The sequence below is a fragment of the Apaloderma vittatum genome, unplaced genomic scaffold, assembly GCF_000703405.1.
Source record: "Apaloderma vittatum isolate BGI_N311 unplaced genomic scaffold, ASM70340v1 scaffold17434, whole genome shotgun sequence".
NCBI classification, from domain to species: domain Eukaryota; kingdom Metazoa; phylum Chordata; class Aves; order Trogoniformes; family Trogonidae; genus Apaloderma; species Apaloderma vittatum.
In genome coordinates this window covers 49,627-71,832 of record NW_009713432.1, presented here as the reverse complement: position 1 = coordinate 71,832, position 22,206 = coordinate 49,627, and the positions used below count along the sequence as shown (strand labels likewise).

Sequence of the window (22,206 nt, the reverse complement as noted above, 5' to 3'; positions counted from 1 at the left end):
GTTTCAGTGCAGCTGCACATGGACTGAACTCTGCCTTCTGCACACCCCTGAGGGGTCTGATGAATTAGGAACCACCTGAAAGCCTGGACCTAAAGCCTGGGGGGGAAGTTCAGGTTTGGATCCAAACTGTGGTTCACTTGCATTTCATGTAAAGAAGGAGCGTGCAGCACTCTTTGTGACTTGAAAATCACTGCAAGCAAGCCTTGAAAAGTCCTTGCAGTTTGCTAATGATTGGTCTGATCTTGAGGGCAAGCTAGAATTTTCCCTTTTAGGTAGTGGCAATGCTGACCTGCAAGTAGCTGGACATTACAGTTGTCCCCAGTGTCCCTGCTGCCTTGATGCCTGCCTGTCTGTAGTCCTCACCTCCTTGCCTGGACAGCATTCAAATGTCTCCTTCTGAGATTGCCGCCGATGACTGCTGCGAGCCTCTCTTGAGCGTTGCGTTCAGTAAAGTTCAAGCACACGTATATGTTAATGGGTTTGTGACTTTAGGGTGGCAGGATTTTCCAGTTACCCCAGCGGCCTGACGTACCTCCTCAAGAAACTGAAAGGGAGGGGATTTCAAGTTGGGAGAACATGATTTCAGTTCTTTGATATCAACAGTTCTGCTTTTACCCCCTTCCAAGTAAGCCACAATAGACTCCTAAAGTGTCCTATGCCTACCTGTAAAAACAAATTGTTTAATGAAGTCTGTAACCACTCCTGCCGCGTGGGAAAACACTAAACAGGTCTTTTCTGTCTGTGACCTCTCTACTTCTGTAATTTTATGTTAGTAGTGAACATCAAATTTAGTCAATGATTGCTTCATTTTATTTACAATACTTCTTCCTGGCTTAGTTTTCAGTTGACTCAACATGGGTTAGCAAAAAAAGAGGCAGTGGGAAGAATAAGAGAAAGGAAGAGGTTTCCTTTCTGTTTATAGCTGGAGTTTTAGTTCCTCTTTAAAACAAACAATGTGTAGCTTGTATCAGTGACTGCTCTTGCTGTTTCTTTATCTGAGCTGAAAGAATAAACAAACCTTTTCAAAAAGTAAACAAAAAGCACAAATGGTGAGAAAGAGGAAATAAATAGAATTTAAAAAAAGAAACCCAAGCCAATAGCTTCTTTCTCTGTCGTAGTAACTTTGAAGTTCTTTGGCCTTCAGGAAGGAAAATTTGTTGCTTAAAGGTTTTACTTAAGGGATTTGGGAATTCTGATGGAACAGAGTATTTTCAAGTTCTTTAGCCTGTTTAAACCTTATCAGTGAAGACATGCACATTTGTTATCATCTTAAATTTCAAGAACTAAACAAACAGCTCTGCTAGACTCTCAGTTAACTTGTTTTGTCATGGCAAGCCGATACAGGACTTGGGAGAACACTTGATCTGTAGATACTTTGCAACTTTCAAACTCTGGATTTGTGTGTTGCCTTTTGGTACTTTTAAAGAAGAATAAGAATACCGTAACATTAAGTGTCCTTTCATACTCAAGGCCAGAGATTTCTTTTTGAATGCTCGACCCTTTCTGACTCTTTTCCATCACATCGGCAAACCAGTTTTTCCCCAAATCCATAATTTTGATTTGAATGCTGTGAGGGATATTTTTGACTGAGCTTGCACAAAGTAGGCCGAAATACTCTATGATTTTAGTAACAATTTTATTTCCCAGCTGTCTTCCTTGCTGGTGAGTAATATATTGGTCTGTCATTAAGAGGAGATGAACTTTGCTCTAGAAATCTGTACTGTGTTATTCCAAAATTAATGACTTCGCACGGAGGATCAATGTGACCCCTCTCCTCATCACCAGAAGGCCAGGCAGTTGTAGCATTTGCTCTAAAAACCAAAGAAACCCCAGTATCCTGTTATGGCCCGTTGCCTTCGGTTTTCTTTCATGGAGCAACAGACACTGCTGTGGCAACCTGCTTCACGCATCCCGATCCCTCCTTCCAGCAGGTCATCTTTCCAATGCTGTTGGAAACCCTTAGTTGCCTTAGTTTCTCTCTGCTCAGAGAAGAGAGGAAGAAACAAGATTATATTCATCGTGGCATTTAATCAGCTGCTGGTGGGTGGCTCTGAAGGCGGCAGCCTGTGGGCTGTGCTCCAGACCTGCTGTGGGAATACGTACGGCTGGAGTGAGAAATAAAATAGGCAAGAGCGTGTGGGTAGGGGGGGTAGGGGGAAGCCCGAGCATGTTTACTTTTTGAGGGAGGAATTACGAAGCATAACTGAATGGCTTCCCCCTTAAAGACTAGGTAGCACAGTTGCAGCTAGCCTCCCTAGAGATCTGGGAGGGAGGAGAAGCTGTGTCAGACAGATGGCTACAGTAATTGCTTTTCTTTTTCTATGCCTTGGTAGAAAACCTTGGGAAGCAAAACTGTAAGGCCTGATTCTTCTGCAATAAAACTGGTCTCTGCTAAGAAGTGAATTTATAGCAGTCCGAGAGGATAACCAAGAGTAGATGAACTGACTTGTTTCATTTCTTTTTCCTCTAGTATCACATCCTTATTCAGATTTTAATTGTCTTGGCAAGTTCAATTAGCTCAAGTAATGAAGAATTACATGGAATATATAAAGATTCAACTCTGATGACCTGTGTAGGGGATTTGCATTGTTTCACGTAATACTGTTTGATCAATTAAGCTTTTTGCTTTTTTAAATTTGAGAAGCTATGTGTAACTGCCTTTTCAAATAAAGAAAAAAGTTAAGACCACAAGAATAATCACACAGAAGCTAGGAAATGCATGAGTCAAGATTGCCAGGCTAACCATGTTCCAGCCACTTGACTGGTGTATGCTTTGATAGGATCTTTAGTGGCACGGCTCTACAGGCTTTGTGTCAGAGAACAGGACTGCTCTGATGTGATGAGGGCTTGTCCAATCTCCTCTGCAGATATTTGCAAGGTGCAGCAAAGCCAGACAGTTGTTGCCAAACTCCTGCAGCTTGTCAGCTTTCTAAAACCTTTCCGTTGACTTTTGGGTCCCTGTGTAGTGTGAGTTAAAACATGCCTGTCATCAATAAACCAAAAAAGTCAGTGAACCTGCAGCTGTTAGCTCAGTATAAGCTCAGCCTAACGCAGGGTTTTCCTAGCTGTGGGATCTGACCCACAGGGAGGTTCCTTCTGCCCAAGAAGCTGAACACCTCTTCCTGCAGGCTTGTGGCTTGCAGCACACAGACCAGGAAAATTACAGAGCCTCCTGGCATAAAGGTAGTGAAAGACATGAGCAGATTAACGCTCACTAATGCTAGGCAAAATATCATGGCTTTAAAACAAACCAAGACCTGTGTCTTTTGGTTTACTCTTTAAGAATTTTTTCGAGCTTTTCTTTCAGTCAATGTTAAAAAATTCCTTGAGTAGCCTTCGGTAATCACGTTTCCGAGGACTGGGACAGCTATTGCAAGCTCTGTGCCGTGATGGTGTTACAAATTCATCAGTATTGCAGAGTAGCTCTTTAAGCACTGTCCTTAGAGGAAGCTGCAGGAGGGCAAATGTGACCTAGTGTGCTGTTGGCTACAGCTGCTGGTGTTTCGTAGCCATGTGGTCTCATTGGCCGTTTGAGTTCGCAAGGCCTGCGTGATTCCTAGTCACCAAATGTATTTTATACCACCTTTCTCATCGTTGGAATGTCTCCTGCTGAGTGTGGGGTTTACAACAAATCCCATGTGGCTTCTCTTGCCCAGGCAGGGGATTTGATAACCCTGCAGTTCTTATTTCTATTACTTCATCTTATCCTTACACCACAAAATTGTTCTGGTAGAAAAAGGATATTTGGAAACCACAAACCAACCTATTTTTAGAGCAAGATAATAAAGCAGCTGTATGAAGTGACAGGAGGAGATTTCTGCTTTGCTCAAGACTGGTTGATATTAATGATGCCTTTATATTGGCAAACGTCAAAATCTAACTGTTGTATTTGCAGGTTTGTTATTCTGGAGATGAACAAGCCTCTGAGAGGCTTGAGATGGTGGAACATTTTCTAGTTCATTTTCTGTTTCTGTCAAGCCTCCTTGTGATTATCTCATCTGTAGTAGAAACCTTTGCTCCATTTTTGCAACCATTTGGCATAAACTCACTCCCAGTCATCCAAACCTGAGTGCACGTGTCTACCTGTGGGACTGCACAGCTGTCACAATATCTTTGTGTCTTCTGGGTGCTGAAATCAACAGTATTTTCTTCAGTGGATGTTCTAAGGTTTCTTGGTTCTAAGAGTCCAAGCTCTATTCTTTTTATTTGTTTACATTCATTATTAATTAACTCGGGTTGTTTTTCTTTTCCTACTTCTGGGCATGCGTGGGGAAAACTGAAGAGTATAAAAGGAAAAAATGTATTCTTATTATTTTGTTTGCTCTGGGAGTATAGACCTGCCTCTTTCAGTTTTTTCAAAACCTGGAGTACCATGTCGCTATTGGGTGGAATCTTTCTGCTGCCACTATATGGATAATGAATTGGCATAAAATTCACTTTAGATGGTCTGAGGGAAGAGGTGAGCACAGCAACTCAGGGTGGCAGGCCATAAACTACTTTTGCTGGTCCTCTGACTTCCCTGCTTTGCCTGTGACAGGTGCGCAAAGCAGGTGATGCTGTGCCAGTTCACACGTCCTTCCCATGCACAAAAATATTGTCAGAAAGGGATAAAGCAGACTCTGGAAATCCTGACATCTAAGGATTAAGAATTTATGAATGTTTGATATAAAGACAAGAAAAAGCTGTGGGAGGAGGGGTGAGATTACTGCTGCAGCTTGGTATTAGCTGCCTCGAATAATGTCATCTGAGGTCAGTAGGGTACCTGTGGGAAGATCGGGAAGCTGTTCAGTCCTTCAGTCTCTAGGTGACCATGTGCTGCATCAAAAGAAAAGCCCAGCACATAGGATTGCTCGTTATATTTGTAAGGGCATAAAATGGAAATAATTTATCTGTCCCTACCTGTCCAGAGGGCTTTCTGTTGAGGCACTGAACACAAGTTGCTGAATATGACGTACTGAGTTTAGCCTTAATGTCCATTTCAGTGGATTCCTATAGACCACAATGCTGAGTTATTTCAGGTGTAGGGTGTCTATAGGCAGATTCAGAACAATTTCACGCTTTTAGCTTTTCTGTTGCTTAGTCTATAAATGTGCAGGTATTTGTCCTGCTTTAACTGCAAGTGAGGTCCTGATGGCTCCTCCAGTCCTGCAGAATGACTCTTGGCACAAATGTAGCACAGAGAAGAGCATATGCTTCTTCAGTAGAAGACATCACCCCTGTTCTGGCCTTATGCACTCTTTAGTCCCTTTAGCCTGTTTGTTATAGAAGTCTTGTGAAATATAGTTATGAGGGTCATGTTGAGAGAAGGGACCTGAGTCTGTTTTCTCCAAGTAGATTTCAGAAGGATGTCAGCGATACGCTGGAAGATCATCCACCAGCGGCACCCTGTGTAGCACAAGACAAACCTCTATTGCTTTTAGCAGTTCTGTTGTAGCCACCAAGGCTGGAGGAAAGAGGGTGTGACAGGGTGGTCCAGAGAACCACTGCCCTGGGGCTGCTGAGGAGTGGTGTGATGTATCAGAGCACGAGGTTAAGTTGCGCTGGTGTCAAGGCAGAGACGAGGCAGATCCAACTCTTGATTCCTGCTCTGTGAAGTCTGGACAGAAAAGCAAACCCTGAGCTGGCATCAGAATGTATTTATACCTGACAGAATGACCAGGATCCCTTACCTTACAAGCTATGTCAGTCAGCCAAGAGCAACAGGACTTTGTAAGGTTTCTGGCCATCCCAAGCAAGGCCAAACTCTTGATTTTGGCAGGGTCATCTCTGGAGGTTACGTCACAAGTCTGTGTGTAAGATGCTCTGGCAAAAACTGTGTTGGGTTGTAGTTTTTGTTGTTACAGTTCTGTTGTCTCATGGTGGGGAGAAGATACGGTGATTTTCCTACAAAGGCTATATCCACCTTCTGATGTGTTGTGTTCTCTACTGCATATTCGGATTTTGACTGAGAGAATAAGCCAAAAATCTAAGTTGTCTCGCTGTGCTTTTTGAAACAAATTATTCTCTTCCCTACCTGCAGTCCCCACTAGTTCAGGAGATGCTGAGACTCACTGGTGGTCTCTTACATATGCTATACCTGACACAGACTCTCACGTCTTGGACAAGTCTTGGGCTCCAATCAGATGATGAGAAAAGTAGTATAAAACATTTTGTGACTAGCAATTACATGCTCAAATTAGTGAGCACAGCTCACACACTGACATGCAGGGATCTAGGCTGTAACTGCATAGCTCAGTGCTCTGCAAACACCCAGCTTGCTTACCTGGAGAGTGTATCTGTGAACATTAACTAATCTGTGTCCAAAGTTAAGCCTTAGCTCTGCTAACTTTGTGCAATGATGTAAATACATGACCATGGCAGTAGATTGAAACTGCAGTAAGTTCTATGAACGTCACTGAAACCAAGCTCCTTACCTCTGATTCATTAATCTGCTCTTCCAGTTGCTCTTGGCCACCTGCAATGTCAAGAATCAGAGAAGCTGATAGCAAGCTGCAGAGACAGGGTGGAAAGTCCCACATTATAAACATCCCTCATTCTAGTTTGACTTTTCCCCTTTCTAGTTCAAAGGAAGGATTTGCAGAATCAACCCCCTCGAGATATATATTTTTTTCAATTGCTTGGAATTACTGCCTTGTTTTGTGTATCAGCCAAAATCTATGAAGCTTCTTTCCATATTGTGTGTCCCTGTCTGTCTAGGAGAGGGCAATGACACAAGCTCTTCAGTTATTTTGTCTTGAGGCATAATGAATTGTTTGAAATTGAACAGAAAAGTTTCCAAGTGGTATTGTGTCATTTAAAGCCTAGAATCCCTCATTCTGGAAAGGATCAGAGTGGATATCTGAAAGAAAGACGGAGATGGCATTTTGTGTGGCAGCGTAGGATGCCAGGAGAAAGAAGCTAATTTCTAACCTATGTGACCCCTCTATTTCTGGACAATTCGTTTAAAAGCAGGTGCACAAAGTATTTCAGTGCTGGTGTTGTACTGACATCAGTGAAGATCTGGATGCTAAAATAGGGCAACTACCTGCCTTTACTCTGATCTGAGGTCTATCTGGACCAGCTTCCTTCCTTCCACTCGTTGTCTGGGCAGTTAGAAGCGAGTTGCTCTGTAGCTGTACAGTGGCTAAAGGCCTAATGACAGTAGGTGCTGTTGTAACATAAACCTTGATCCTGTCAGTTGAGCAGGCAGATATTCCCCAGTAAATGTTGCTGGTCTAGGCTGGGGTGAAGAGTGGGGAGAAGAATTGGGTGCACCTGTTACAGAAAGAGATCGAATTAGCTCAATGTGAGATTATAGTTGCTGGTTGCGGAATAGATCACACCCTAAAACTGTGGTGATTTTTTTTCCCCAGCCGCTTGCCAAGTTATTTTTTAACTATTCAATGTTTACTTCAAAAGAGCAGGCTTTGTTTGCATGAGAAGAAAGCCTCACAGCCCCTTATTTCCTCCTTTTACTATGTACTTGCGTGTAGCGGAAAAAGCATCAGCAAAGGAAACTGTTCTGGATTGGTTGGTTACACAAAGTCCTTAAGCAGAGACCAGGGAGTTCAGGGTGGAACATGGCACTGTATGAGATAGACTTCACTGTTTCAAAGACTGGAAAGCGGTTTTATGTGGGTGGCAAAACGTAGTAAGGAGCAGGCTGGCAGCTTGAGCAAACCTGTGACAAGCTCTGGCAAATCTAATGGATCTGGTTTATGAAAAGGTGTCTCTGAAATCTCAAGGCAAGAGATTAAGAAAAGACTGTAAGTATCAAACTTCTCTGTGATAGTCATATAACATCTGAACCAATAGTCAAGCCTGGCTCCTTTCCCTTGAGTGTCATCTTTGTTTTGATGGGTTCTTAAAGGATGGAAAAATTGCCATTAAGGTTTTATTAACTCATTGAGAATTTCTGTTTTCACTTGCACAGATGAAATCATGCAGCAGGAGATACGGCCGCTGGTTGCAGTGGATATAATAGAGCAGCTCCACAGGCAATTTGCTATCTTGTCAGGTAAGAAGTTGCTGGGTAATCACACTCCAGGGTTTTCTTGGAAATAGATTGGAATCTGTCATGCTGACTGTCACACTTCAGCTCTGTACAGGAGTTGCAGTAGTATTTTTTTGTTGCTAATGAAAAGTGCTATTACAGTCAGACATTCGCAGTGCATGGAGCTGATCTGTGCCAATTTGCTGGGCTTGTTTTTCTTAAGGCAAGTTAATTTTCCATGCTCTCCACAATGGGGTAGGGGGTAGGGGGGAACAGAGTTACAGGGTAAGAAATTAAACATTTTTTTTCTGTAGATATCTTTGCACAATGTCCAAGCATCTTGTTTGTGGGAAAAGATTTTGGTTTATCAGGGAGCTATTCATGACCTTCCTCCTCTTCCTCATTTGCCTTTGTTTTAGGAATGATTAATTTCTAAACTGTAAGGTTCTAATCTTCTAAAGATTTGATCATGGCACATTCTTTTGTTTCCCTGAAGTTTGCAATCACACAAAGTGACGCAGTTCCTGCCTCGAATAAATAGCTGATACTGAAATATTTGCCAAATTATTTAACAAACCTCAGATACTGTAGAAGAGAGATCCTTATCTGAGTCCAAAAATGGCCTCTGCTGCTGACTGTATGGCCTCTGGCAACTCCTTTTGTCTCCGTTTCTGCCTGTTCCGCAAATAAGCAGGTTAAGAATTTGCTTTCCTTCTGCCCCATAGACACACAGTGAAGCATCATGGATTTGCACAAACTGGTGCGATGGTCATAATATGACACTCCTGGTCAGCCCACCCCTCTCTGCGGCGAGGAACGGTGGGTACCCAGTGCAGGGTACACAGACCCAGCTCGGCAAACGATCAACTCAGCAGGCCCAATCCTTGCAGCATCTTTGCATTTTTAAGTACACTCCAAGCTGCCAAATGAAATCCAAATCTTAAGTTACTCAGAATTCCTCATGGGGCTCTGAGTATTAAAACTTGATTTTGGAGGTTTCTAGGTAGCATCTTGTGGCAGTTTTATAAGCTCAACAGCTGAGTGGTTTGCGTTTGGCAGAGGGTGTTGACTGAGCAGAGAACCAGCTGCATCTCGTGGTCACATCTTCCCAGAATCCCTCATAACCACAAACTTTCATGCAGAACAGTGTCAGCAACTGTGTAAAATTGCTCAAACCTTTTGCATCCTGCTGTTGAGCTCAGCGCATGGTAACTAGGAAATGCTAGTGTGGCATCTATCCTAAGACACTTTTTGTGGGGTAATGTTGCAGTTTTCTCCTTTGGCTGTCCAGGCATTCACCTCCATACTGTGTGCTTACTACAGCTCTGCCACACCAAACTGGAGAGGACAGTGAGTAACTTGGTAGTACTGTTAAGTGTTCTGCACCAGACTGATGGAGATTTCAATCTGCAGGTGCTACAACAAGGTCTCGGGTTCTTCCTGCTTAATGGAAAATATAATGGCTGATGGGTGGGCGTTGACAGTCTTTTAATCTGGGGGCTGTTGTCCAGTTTGAAATCAGTCTTCACTTAAATAACTGCTTCAGGAATGCTACTCAGATCCTTTTTATTAGTGCTAAATGGACTTTAAAATATTCTAAATACAAAGAAGGGAACAAGAAATCTAATTGCTGTTCAACTCCTTTTGGGTCTTGATGTTAACTTCAGTCAGATGACAACTAGGATGCTTGCCTGCTCTTTGCAGGCAAGAAAACACTTATCAGCTGGTCTCTCTAGAATGCCCTGCCTGCTTTTTCTGCTCACCAGGCATGCAGAGCTGCTGAAACCAATATTGTTTTCAAGGCTTTTGACTTAACCGATACGTGAATGCCTGAAAACACTTGTATTGGTGTGAAGAACGTAATGCATGTTGAGCATTCAATGTTTCATGTTCAATGCCAATCTGGTAAAATGTGGAGGGCTGCTTTTCTTAAACCCCGTTACTTTGTAACATTTGAGACCATTAATAAAAGCTATATCTGGCATGTAAGGAGCAACTTGTGGAAAGTGGTTTCCTTACAAGGAAGAAAGCTCATTTCCGGTTCCAGCTAGAAAGTTAAACATGGCAGAGAAATGTCAAGGCTAACTAGGAAAAGGCGCTTCCATATTTCTTTATGGACTCCTCATTTCAGCAGTGCCCGTATTCTCACCTGCTACTTTAGCAAAATCAACTCTTCACATTTGACCTAGTTTTTTTATTCTTGGAAGCAATAAGAAAGATGTTTAAGATGTTATTTAAACATAAGGTGCTTGAAGACTTTGGAAATCGCACTGCCTTTTATGAAGAATTGAGGGGCTTGATTGTTTGGGGTCAGCAAATAACTGTTTCCATCAGCATACAAGTACTGATAACACACACTCAAGTGAGTGCAAAGGTGTCTTTCATGCTCCCATCTACATAAATAACGAATCACATTTGAAGAATCTTCAGGCTTATCTAAAATCTCCTTGGTGCAGTCCAGAAATAATAGTCTCATAAGAAACAGGGCAGTAAGGTTCATAGTTTCTAAGTCGATTTCTGTCTGAAGTTTACAGCTAAATTTGGAAACCTTTGTGCCTCCATTCTAAAATCCCCAAGGCAGCCAGTGAAGATCGTGAACATAAAATCTTCTACTCAGAGGTCCCTTTAGCTTATTCTGTTGATGAACACTGGTGGGTCATAGGTAAAATACAACAATAGAAATCTTCCTTACTGTCTCTTTATTGCCTCCTGCAAACTGAGGTTCCAGTACAAGCCAGATACAACTATACTTTTAAAAAATGCATTACTCTAAATAATATAACTTTCTTTTTTCTCTAGCAAAAGATTGGTTTTTTCTATACAAGGAAAGCTGATCTGGGCACTCTTCTGCCTCATTTCACTTATTAAAGTAATTTACACATAAATGACCTCACTTGGTTTTGATTATTTTTTTTTTCCCCAGGCAGCTCTGCAGCTTTTCCTTAAAGCATGCTGCTTTTCATTAGGCACAAGCAACCACAAATGTTTGGGTGCTTCAGTGCTTGCCTACATGGAGACTGAAAATGTGCTGATACTTTACTTATTTCCTGGTTTTTCCAGGCTGGTATGTTTCAGCTCAGTAGCCACTGTCTGGAAAAAACCCTCTCTGCTATTTGGTCTGTCACCATGGGCACTAAAAGACACTCCCAACTTGTAGAGTATTTTGGGCATATAGTATGTTTTTCTGAAGAACTTCATAAAAATGGTATATGCTGATTTACAGTAGCTGGGGTTATTTCATTCTGCAGGCTGCAGCCTCCAGAGGGCAGGGAGCCACCTCTTGCACACACACATGCACATGCAGTGCTCAAGGGATGTGAGTCTGGTTTGTGCTACTCCAGCCTCTAACTTTGTCGAGTTCTCCTGTTCAGCCCTGTGGACTCCAAAGAAGATAACTGCTTGACTGCTGCAGAATTTATAATAAATGAATATTTATTTGGTCAATATCAGCTTTTTATTAACAGTTGGCAGCTGGGACAGATGTAGTGAAACCATAATATCCACTTGCAGTAAAGCAGAGAAGAAAATCAAAGTCTCTTTGTCAAAGGCTCTTTGTCTTCTGTGGAGCTGATGCGTTAGAAACACTTTGCTATTGCTGTGTACAAACTTCTAAGAAGCGGATCTGACTGTCTTGCAGTCTCTGAGCAGATGGTAGGAGTTATGTAACAAGCCTAATGAGTTTGGTGTTTGATTGTGTCAGGGTCTATGAATGTATCGGACACTAATAGCCTCCTATTTGTCCTGGCCCTCTAGCTATCAGACTAACCAAACCTCTACTGTCCATGCCAAGAGCAGGGAAACTCTGCCAAAACATTCTATGGTCTGCTGAGGTCATGGAAAAGGCTGTGGTATAATGTGACAATATCCTTAATCATGTAGTTCTACCTTGGTCATCTCTTTTCCCATGTGCTGATCTGGCCCTGCTTAGCTTGTGAGATCTGGTGAGAGTACTGGTTCTTGTGGTTAAATTCTAGTTTTGAAACCACTATTGCCTCTTTCCTTTCCATGAAAACTGAACTCCCAATTACAGGACTACAGCTGTGACAACACAGGAGTGCACAGCTCTGTGTGTTTCTTGGAGCTATTAAGGGAACTAGATCACAATGTTGGGTATTACCGAAAACCTGGCTTCTCTAACACACACCAATTTTTCCTGAAAAATGGAGAACCACTGGTAAAATACTGTTCCTGTCCTGCTGACAGACCAATAATCAGCTGCACCAATCTGCTCTTGGAACTACTACTACCCCCTCCCTTTTTATCTGCAGCTTCACAACCTGTTCTTATCTGTAATTACTCTGTCAAAGAGCCCAATCTGCCATTTGCAGCAATAATGGATCCTGTTAGTAAATCACAAATTTATTAGACAAACTGTCATGAAGTATATTAGCAGAGATTCATTCTTTTTGTGTGCTCTGCTCCTGTTAAGTCAGTGAACTTCAGTGGAGACTATATCTGAAAATGGTAACTGACTCTGGAACCAGTTTATTTAATTTCCAAAGCCTGGAGGCTATTTGGCCATCTGCTTCCTGTTTCAACTGAGCCTTTTGGAAAACCTGGCCTGACCTTGCCAAAAGGACAGTTTGGAACTTGTATAAAAAATCTACACCCAGGAAGCATGATTTAACTTTAGTGAGAAGTTGAGCATTCACAACCCTTAATGAACAGGGAAAACCAAACTGACAGAGCATGGAAAAAGCAAAACCTGACCAAGGCAGTGAAACTTCAGCCAAGATACCAGTGGCCGCTTCAGCTGTCTGAGCCAGGAGATGAGCTGTACTCAGATCTGCTATGACCGAGGGAGCTCTCTGCATGTGGGCAGCCCCAAGCAGTTAGCCTGCGCGTGTCAGCAAAATTTGAAAGAAGACTTTCCAGTACTGACTGGTGAGGTGGTGTCTGTGGTAGGCTGAGGAGGTGCACACTGTAAACTTGGAAGACTAAGTTTTGGAACTTCTCCTGCCCATGGCTATGGAATAGGACTTCAGTGTAGCCCCCGATCGTCTAAATCCTGGCTAATTTTGGACCCTGGACAGGAGGCATAGGTGGGCTAGAACTGGGGAAAGGGAGATTTCCCAGGATCCCCATCCTGTCCAAGAACTCCTGCGCTTGTGATGCTGGCTGCTCTTACATCAGTCATACCAACATGCAACTTCAGCTGTGAGAGTTGTCAGCACTCACACCTCATTTGTCAGTCACACCCTTCACACTGCAAAGCAAAATTAAATTTTCTTTGCTGCCATATCCCCTTTTCCTCCATGTATACTCCTCCCCCAAATATGGCTGTTTTGTTTCCGTAGCTGAATTCTAGCCCCATCTTCACTGCAACAGCTGGCAGGTGGCATTGGCAGCTGGAAAGTCTAATAGGAGCAACTATGAATGCTGCTTTGTGTGCTAGGGCTTGGGGAACTGGCATGTCTAAGAGTGAGTAGTGGTCTATTCCCATGCCTTGTGCTACCCCAATGCAGCTTGTGTGCCATCTCTCCTGCTTTTCTTTCCCTTCCACATTCACTCTGTGCTTCTGTCCTCTCACCCAGGTTCTTCCTGTCCCTTTGCCCTTGTGCCACCAGAGAAGAGGAAAAGCTGAGCAAGAAGCTAGGGTGGAAAATAAGGAACGTGCCCAGGAAGAGGAGGAAAGGGATACTGTCATTCTGAGTGGCAAACCAGGCAGCAGGCCAAGCTGACTGTAATCTTTTCCTCCTAAGTTTTGCCTTTTTCCAGGCAGTCCAGCCTTCTGCTTCTCTCCTGATGCCATCTGCCTCGCTTGTGCTCCCAAGTTGTTGAGTTGGATGCACCTCCATGTGACCCTGAATACAAATTATTTAACTGCTTGCTGATAATTTACCTCGGATCATGCATCGAGATCTTTAATCAGAATGCCTTTCCCCAGGCAGCCGTGGGTCTGTACCTTTGACACAATTGGCTGGGGTTGGAGGCAAGGCAGGTTGCCGTCCGCAGAGGCAGAGAACAGAAAGGTTGGAGCTGAATCAGAGAGTGGCAGGCAGTACGGGCTGTGTTTGTGGGCCCTCTCTGGGAGAGGAGCTCAGATCTGCATCAGTAGGTGCCAGACAAAATGTAGTTGAGTTTCCTCTGCAGACAAAGCTCTGGCGCCAGCTGTGACAGAGCAGGCCTGGGTCTGTCTGAGGAGCACTGACCCACAGGAGACGGCCAGTGGGATGGCCCCTAAGGCACGGTCAGGACTGAGCCTCATGTTAGTTCAGCCAGAGGGCAGCCCTGAACCTCCTTTCCTACCTCTAATTCTTGTGGCTGCTGCTTGCGAGGGCCACTGCCACCAGCTGCCCTGGCCGTGGCCTGGCACCAGCCTTGGGTACTGCGGGTGTCGGACGAGGCTGGTTGCAGTCAGAGCTCTCAGGGCGGCATCTCACTGTGCCTGGAGGAGCTGCCAGCCAGGGAGACACACCTGGGGGCTGCGTGCAGACAGGCGGCTCCCGGGCACGGCTGGGCTCCTGATGCCTGTTCTTCAGTGCATTTTTGTTTCTCCTTCGGACTGCACTACACTCGACTTGTTGCTCCCATGGGGCTCTTTAGCTCGGCTCGTGCCTCATGTTGCTCTGGCTTTTTGGCAACCTCCGTCACCCCTGGCCGTCCTCGGCCCCCCTGGCTCACTGCACAGGCACCGCTGATGGAGCAGACAGGGAGCCCTAACATTAACCCTCAGCTTTGTGCTATGTTCGTGTGGCTCACTCTGTTCAGCGCTTCTTTTCTGATTTTTGTTTTGTTTTGGTTTTGATTTTTAATTATGGGGGGTTTTACTGAGGACTTTTTTTTTTCCTTTTGGCTTTCTGTGGAGCTGCTCGAGCTTGTTCTGTCCCTGCCTGCCTTACTTATGATGGATTGTACAATCTTAGACTCTTTCACGGGTGATGCCCAGGAGCACAGGGGTTGGGCACAATCCCAGCAAGTGTGACGATCATGTGCAGGGAGTCCTTGGGGCCAGATTCCATGCGCTTAGTCCTTATGGCTGTGGAACTGTCTGAAGGCTGTCCCTGTTGGGTGTTAGTTTGTGCTTTCTGCCCTTCCGAAACATTCAGTAGCCCGTTAAAGTACTTCAAGGACTGGAAGAAATCTAGTGGCAACTCCCTAGAAAGCAAGGTTGATGGCTCAGGATAAAAAAGGGCTGCAGCTTGTCAATTCACATTCTGCAGAAATTTGCATATGGCAGCAAACCTTGGTTTGATGTCAGGAAAGAAGATGGTATTAACATGTAGATATATGGAACTGCTATCTCATCCAGAGAAGACAGTTTTCTGGACAGCCTTGGCACATAAGGACCTTCCCTTATATCCCTTAACATGCGCTGTTGTTGCCTTGCTAGATATATGGATAAATGGATACGGATAATTTTGCCTTTTAACTCATTGTCATGGTTTAACCCCAGCTGGCAGCTAAGCACCACACAGCCACACACTTACTCCTGCCCCCTGCCACAGTGGGATAGGATGGGGAAATGGGGAGAAAAAAATTAAAACTTGGGTTGAGATAAGAACAGTTTAATAATTAAAATAAAATGTTATTATAATTACAGCAATAATAATAATTGTAATGAAAAAGGGAGAGAAATAAATCCCAAGAAAAGACAAGGGATGCACGATGCAATTGCTCACCACCTGCTGACCAACGCCTGAGCAGTGATCCACCCTCCCCTGCCAACTCACCCCAGTTTCTATACTGGGCATGATGTCCTGGGGTATGGAACATCCCTTTGGCTACCTTGGGTCAGCTGTCGTGGCCTTGTTCCCTCCCTGCTTCTTGTACTCCTGCTTGCTGGTAAAGCCTGGGAAACTGAAAAGTCCTTGACTTAGGATAAGCACTGCTTAGGAACAACTGAAACATCAGTGTGTCATCAACATTATTCTCACACTAAATCCAAAACACAGCACTCTACCAGCTACTAGGAAGAAAATGAGTTCTATCCCAGCTGAAACAGGACAGTCATCTAGAGCTCAAGGTTCAGATACAGGCAGGAACAGCCTATTCCTAACATATTTCTGTTATTACTTGTCATCCAACACTTCAGACGTTCCTGCTCTCTCCTTGTTGTAGTACTTAATTTCTGATCACAAAACTCCCTCAAACTTTACCCCAATTACATGGTATTTCCCTTCTGAAATATAGCTATATTCAAGAACCTTCCGAATGTTCTGTTTTGGTTGCAGCAGGAGATGCTACATTCACCGTGGAGAACAAGATGGAATCCGAGAGCTGTTAGAGATGCACGACCCAGTCAGAGGCAAGGAGCTCCTGGCTCTTAGTTGAATGCTCAGTCTGAGACTGCTCTTAAGTGTCCTTCTAGATTTGTTCCAGGCGGTGAAGGGAAGAAGTCAGTGTTCAGGCTGCTTACGTTCATTCCTTGGATGGCTTTGTGACATCCTGTGACAAAAATACCCACCCGCGTACATACTGCTGAGTGTGTCATCAGCCTGCCTCATCTAGCTCTAGGAAAACAGGCCAGAGAAAGAAGAACACGTGTATGAATGTGGATGCAAGAGAAAGCGAAAATAAAATGATTCTTGGTCAGCAGGAGCATTAGAAATGCCACCTGAAACTTGTAGTTTAAACAAATCTTGAGTATAACTGCAGATATTGAAGGAGAGGGAATCTCATCCTCCAGGAGCAAATATTGCTGCTTTAAACAAAGATATTCCAGGTTACTACATCTCTCCTATTTAGAGTATCTTCACATACCTGAAATATGTGAATGGGAAAGCGCGGTGCCCAGGAACCGTGTGAATCCGTGCAGGAGACCATCTCTGAAACACCTTGGCGTGCCTTGAGCTCTGCAAGAAGAGACGACGCAGACGAGCTTTTAAGATTTCGTTCTCTTGGCCGTTACTGTTTGTGCCCAGAAGGTGTCACTAAAAATCTGTAACAGAGCACCCTGAGTGGGTACGTGCCGGTTGGCAGTTCCTGGTCTCTCGGGCACAGCAAACAGGCCGGGCAGAGCCCGGCTCAGCGGGCAGCTGGTCCCGCGTCCCCGCTGACTGCGCATCGAGCGGCTGGAGCGCCCTGGCACTAAGCGGCCGCGCAGCAGCATTAGGCTTTATCGCCAAAAGGCCCGTGGGGAGGCTGTGGCTCTGCTCAGTATTTGAAATCCAGTTCGGTGCGGAGTGAATGTCGGGGTTCCTTCTCTGCATTTCGGTTGAAAGGCTTTTGAATCTCTCTGGGCCTCTTTTCTCCCTGGCAGGGTGAGTTTAGTGGCTGATCTAACAGAAATGAGTCATTTTCAGGTGTAATCAAAGCAATAATCAACCTTCAGAAAGGAAAACAGGAGGTAAAGGCAGTGGCCTGGCAGAGCTGCCATGTCATCAGATGTTGGGAAATAAAACGTGGGGGGGGTTGTTCAAAATTCCTGTTTTCTAGGGCTCTGTCTTTTACTTTATGCAAACGTTGTGTTCCTCAGCATCCCAGCTCTCCATGGCTGGACAGCACAGAAGGGGCCTTAAATAATCCAACTAAGTCTGGGAGGGTTGGACGGAGGCAGGATTAGGGCTAGCAAGGGACTGGCCACTCTGTGCAGAAGTAGTTGGGAATTACTGGAGCACCTCTCTGCAATCATTGCCAAAATAGGAGCAGGAGTAACTGGTTTGTGGCATCAGCAGTGGTTGTCAGCAGGGAAAGGCAATGGTCTATGAGAGCAGCCTGGAAGCAGGGTTTATTTATGGGGATTTAGGGGGTGTTTTTGAGGAATGAGAACTCATATTTTTTCCCTGACTCTCTATTTCCTCTTATACTCCTAATAGGATAATTTATTGGATATTTTCCTTGAGGAAGGTTATTTTCTGTCTCCCTCTCACAGCTTCTCCTTCACTAAGGGGAAATCCGGAGCATGGCTATTCATCAGACAAGAATCGTCTGCAGGTGATAAATGACTAGGAACACTGTGTGTGCTGCAGGACTAGGCTCAGTATTGGCTTGGTAGAGAATTTCTCAGCCTGGTGGAAAAAATAGGCTTACATAGAGATTGCATAGCAAAGAGAAAGACTCAAGGAAAAATATGTCCTTAATGCCTTGTCTAAGCAGCACTAAGCAATCAGGTAACTGTAACAAAAGCTTTGTTTCATCGTATTCCTTTATATGTTACTGCCTCAATAGTCTGCTCTCAGGGCTCTGAGTCCAAGTTGGTGAGAAAACTCCCACTAACTTCTGTGTGGTTTGAGCGATGCCTGGATTTACTAGCAGAACCGAGTCAATGTTGGTCCTGCAGGTAAACAGGGTTTGTGCTGTGTATGACAGCATTTCCTAGCTCTGCCAGAGTTTGAACACTGCTGTTTCAACCAGGGAATGCCTCAGATAAAGACTCTTCTTGACCTTGCTGCTTATGATCTTCCTGTCCTATTTAATGGAGGTTTGATGCAAAAAAAACCCAACAAAAAACAAGATGAGAGCAAAACTCATTGATTAAATACTCTAGGCACTTTGAGCAGCTTATTGTTTGGGTTTTTTTAAACAAAATACCTAAGTCTGGATTGTTCCTAGGCCTGTGTCATGGGTTGTAAGCATGTATTCAAAGCTTGTATGTTCTATTACTTCATTTCACTTCATGTCTAGACAGAATCAGAGTGCTGTACCTATATTTAGGGAAATATTGTAATACTACCACAAGAAATAGGAAACAAAGAATGAAAGAAAGTTCATTAAAAAGCTGAGAATAAACAACAAAGGCTAGAATCTCAGCTGGAGTAAACTGAGGTAATGAAACTACAGTGAATTATGATATCAAACAGGAAGCTGAGCACATGTTTACTGGATCTGGGTGCTTTTCAATGAGAGATGTGCCAGTGTTCCCTGTTTGAGTACTGGCCAGTCTGTCCAGAGGCACAAAATCCCCCTCTGATCTTTACAACCTTTCTTTTGCAGGAGGAAGAGGGAAAGATGGGGCACCGATTATAACCTTTCCAGAATTTGCGGGATTCAGCGACATACCTGATGAAGATTTTCTGAATGTGGTCACATATCTAACCAGCATTCCCAGGTGAGGCTTACATAAATCTTATTGCTGCTTATTCTCAGAGTGTATCATTCTCTGCAAGCTTTCTCTTTCCTGAAAAGCAAGCTAGGTGCCCTCTTGAGAGATTCTGGCAAGGACCATGTGCTTTCTGATGCTTCGTTTACTGGGAGATTGCTCCGCAGCTAGGATGTTTGCCTTGCTGTTTGCCTGCAGCTGTGCAGGAATAGTGAAACAAACTCAATTCCACTGCTCTGAGGAAATGGGCTAAGGCATGGCAGCTGAATGACTGTTTGTTTATCCAAAAAGAGAACTTAATATTTTTTCAGTCCCCCCATCCTGTCTCTGGACCGTGGCTGTTTGTACTGGTTAAAAGCACAGCAGGGATTTATTATTTCCGGTGGTCTTGTGTATAAAGGTGCTTAGAGAATGATGAGAGGAAAACGTGCCTTCTTCAAGTTTGAGCAAGAAGTTTTCCAGCTCCACCTACATGTACTCCCCATACTGGGTTGCCAAAGCAAGCTGAGAGAAACCACACACTGTGAACTTAACAGCTTCATTGTTTCACTCTGCACTGTAGGGCTTTTGTTCTGCTAGGAGAAACTCTTGCCTTACATATTTCTTCACTAGCTTCAGGACTGGCAGGATGACCAGCTTCAGGGTAAAAAACCCAGCAATAGTAGCTGAGAAGAACACAGAACTAGTTTCCCAGTTCTTTGTGTTTGATTCCTAGTAATGTTGCCATGTTGGGGAACTAACATGTTGCATTGTCAACAGCATAGAAAGAAATGCTTTATGCATCTTCAGCCTCTGTGAAAGCCAGAAGTATGGATGGGTTCAGAAGAAATTAGCCAGGTTCATGAAGGATAGCTCCACTGGTGGCAGCTGAACACAATGGCTCAGATGCAAACTCTGTCAGAAGAAATCCCTATATTCCTTAACACTGGGACGTGGGAGAATGTACCAAGAGAAAGATTGTCTTTCTCACTTTCCTTCTGTTTTTGCCTCAGTATCCACCACCCACCAACACTGGAGACAAGATATTGGTTGGGTAAATGGACCTTTGCTTTGATTCAGTTTATCAGTTTTGTGGTTTCTCTTCCCCTGACAAATCCCCAAGCAATGTGCAAAGAACGATGAATTGAATTTCAAAAATCTGTAAGTCAGGAGAGCTGCAATATGTCCATTTTTCATAAGAAATATATTTAAGCAATGTCTTATACTACAGGCAGGCTCACCAAAACTTGTGTTGAGTAAGTGACTATTCAGTTTGATTTATATGACTTATTCAAGGTCAGTGACAGGCTGGGATTTGAATCTACATTTTCTCCATACCAGCATATTGGTTTGACTCTTAGGTTCAATCATAGATCGTGCTGTAGGGATGGGAGTTTTTCAGGGAGCTTGCTAGTCTTCATTGCTGTGCTTTTAGAGGGATTGACCACATTTCTCGAGTCACTATTTGGAACTTGCTACCATTTATGTAGATGATGGGAGACAAAGGTATTAATTTAGAAGAGGTAGAACCTGAGCAGCAAGCTTTGGCTGGGCAATTTATGACTTAATTATGAAGTACAATCTTAATGTGTTTGGGTGCAGCAGAGCCTCCTTAATCTGCAGTTGGCTGGTCCAGGCACAGAGTGTGTCTCTGTCATACATCTCAGCAAGCAGTAAAGGGACTGCATTTCATAGAATGCCATAGGTTGGGAGGGACCTTAGAGATCATCTAACCCAACCTCCCTGCCATGGGCAGGGACGCCTCTCAACTAGATCAGGTTGCTCAAGGCCTCATCCAACCTGGCCTTGAACATCTCCAGGGACAGGGCATCCCCACAACTTCTCTGGGCAGTCTCTTCCAGTCTTGCCACCCTTGTACTTTGTTACTTCTGTGTGTGTGTTATGACTGTTCCTGTACTGTTGTTTCACTGCTGGTAGTTCACCTTTTATTTTAATTCTCAAGGAAGATGTGCAGGTCTCAAAGTGACTTAGAGAAGAGAATAGTCTCTAACTCTTGTGCAGTTTCAAAGGGTATGGGCATGAATCAAGTAAGATGAAATATAGTTTGAAAAGCAGTTCACCCTTTTTATCATAGAAAATACTTCCTTCTTCATAGCTCAGTGAACTACAGAAACCAGCATAATTTTTCAAGCAAATATAGAGAGAATTATCTGTCTTTTGGAGTGCTTGTTTCTACTATCCTGTAGAATAAGGTTAACGCTAGTTGTGGAAATAAGATCTGTGATCGCAGATGACATAATTCAGTGAGTCAGTAACTTTCTAAGTCCCTCTGGAATGATTGATCTCATATAGCAAAACATTGAAAAGATAGATACCAGGTGTTGTTATTCAGATGCACAGGCATGCACTTGTCTTTGATGTTGCTGAGCAAATTTTCTTTTACCAGCTGTGGCATACCACAGTATTTTGGGGTGGGCTGTAAGTAAACCTTGAACTTCTGGGCTTTAAAACATTAACTCTTCTCCAGGATGAAAGATCAGCCTAGTGACATCTTTGTAATCTGATTAATTTTCCCTCTGGTTCGATACATGCTCATAAGAGTGCTCCACCAAAGGGGTCCACATACACACATGTCCACAAACATTGAGTAACATGGTGTATGCATACTTACAACAGAGAGCTCCAGAAAGCTCTTTTATGCTTGCTTTGTTCCATGGCCAGAACTCCTTTCTCTTTTAGTTGACATGGATTGACTGCTTTGATAAACAGGCACCCTTCTCTCCTTCCAAAAGAGGTCAGGAAATTCAGCAACTCCTGGCCTCCTCAAATCAGTGTTCAAGAGCTGACCTGAATTCAGAGCTGAGGGTGGAACAGCTCTGCTGACTGTGCGCATCTCATTAAGGGAAGTGGAACCTCTCTGCCAGACATCTCCAGATCTGGGCAAATGTGCCAGAATTTAATTTGGAGGTAAGCTTAATGTTCATCTGCTGTGCAGGATTGTCTTCAAGTTCCTCTTTTCAGAGAACTGAAGGAACCCCAATGAATTTCCGTAATGAGGATAGAGATATTGCAGTACTGACACTGCGAAAACATTGACAGAGTGTGTGCATTTGTTTGCTTTTAAACAAACTTCTTTCTGGATATCCACAGCAGGGAGATTTCTCAGCTGTACATCCAAGTGTGCTAATGCTGCCCCCTTGGCTGGGCTGCTTCCCACAGCTGTTTGCCTTCGTGCACCCCTCAGTGCCAAATGACATTCAGACCTTGACGTGGCCTTTTCTTTCAACATGCTGACTGAAACAGGATCACTTGC

General features: G+C 43.8%; 1 protein-coding gene across 1 annotated transcript in view; it reads left to right on the top strand.

The window, feature by feature from the left end:
- MCF2L2 (MCF.2 cell line derived transforming sequence-like 2) overlaps positions 1 to 22,206 on the top strand; it is a 61,251-nt gene that overhangs the window by 9,689 nt on the left and 29,356 nt on the right. Inside the window, exons 2-3 of the mRNA XM_009868391.1 lie at positions 7,913 to 7,996; positions 18,848 to 18,962. Of these exons, the coding sequence (XP_009866693.1) occupies positions 7,913 to 7,996; positions 18,848 to 18,962 (199 nt within the window). The remainder of the gene's footprint in view (positions 1 to 7,912; positions 7,997 to 18,847; positions 18,963 to 22,206) is intronic.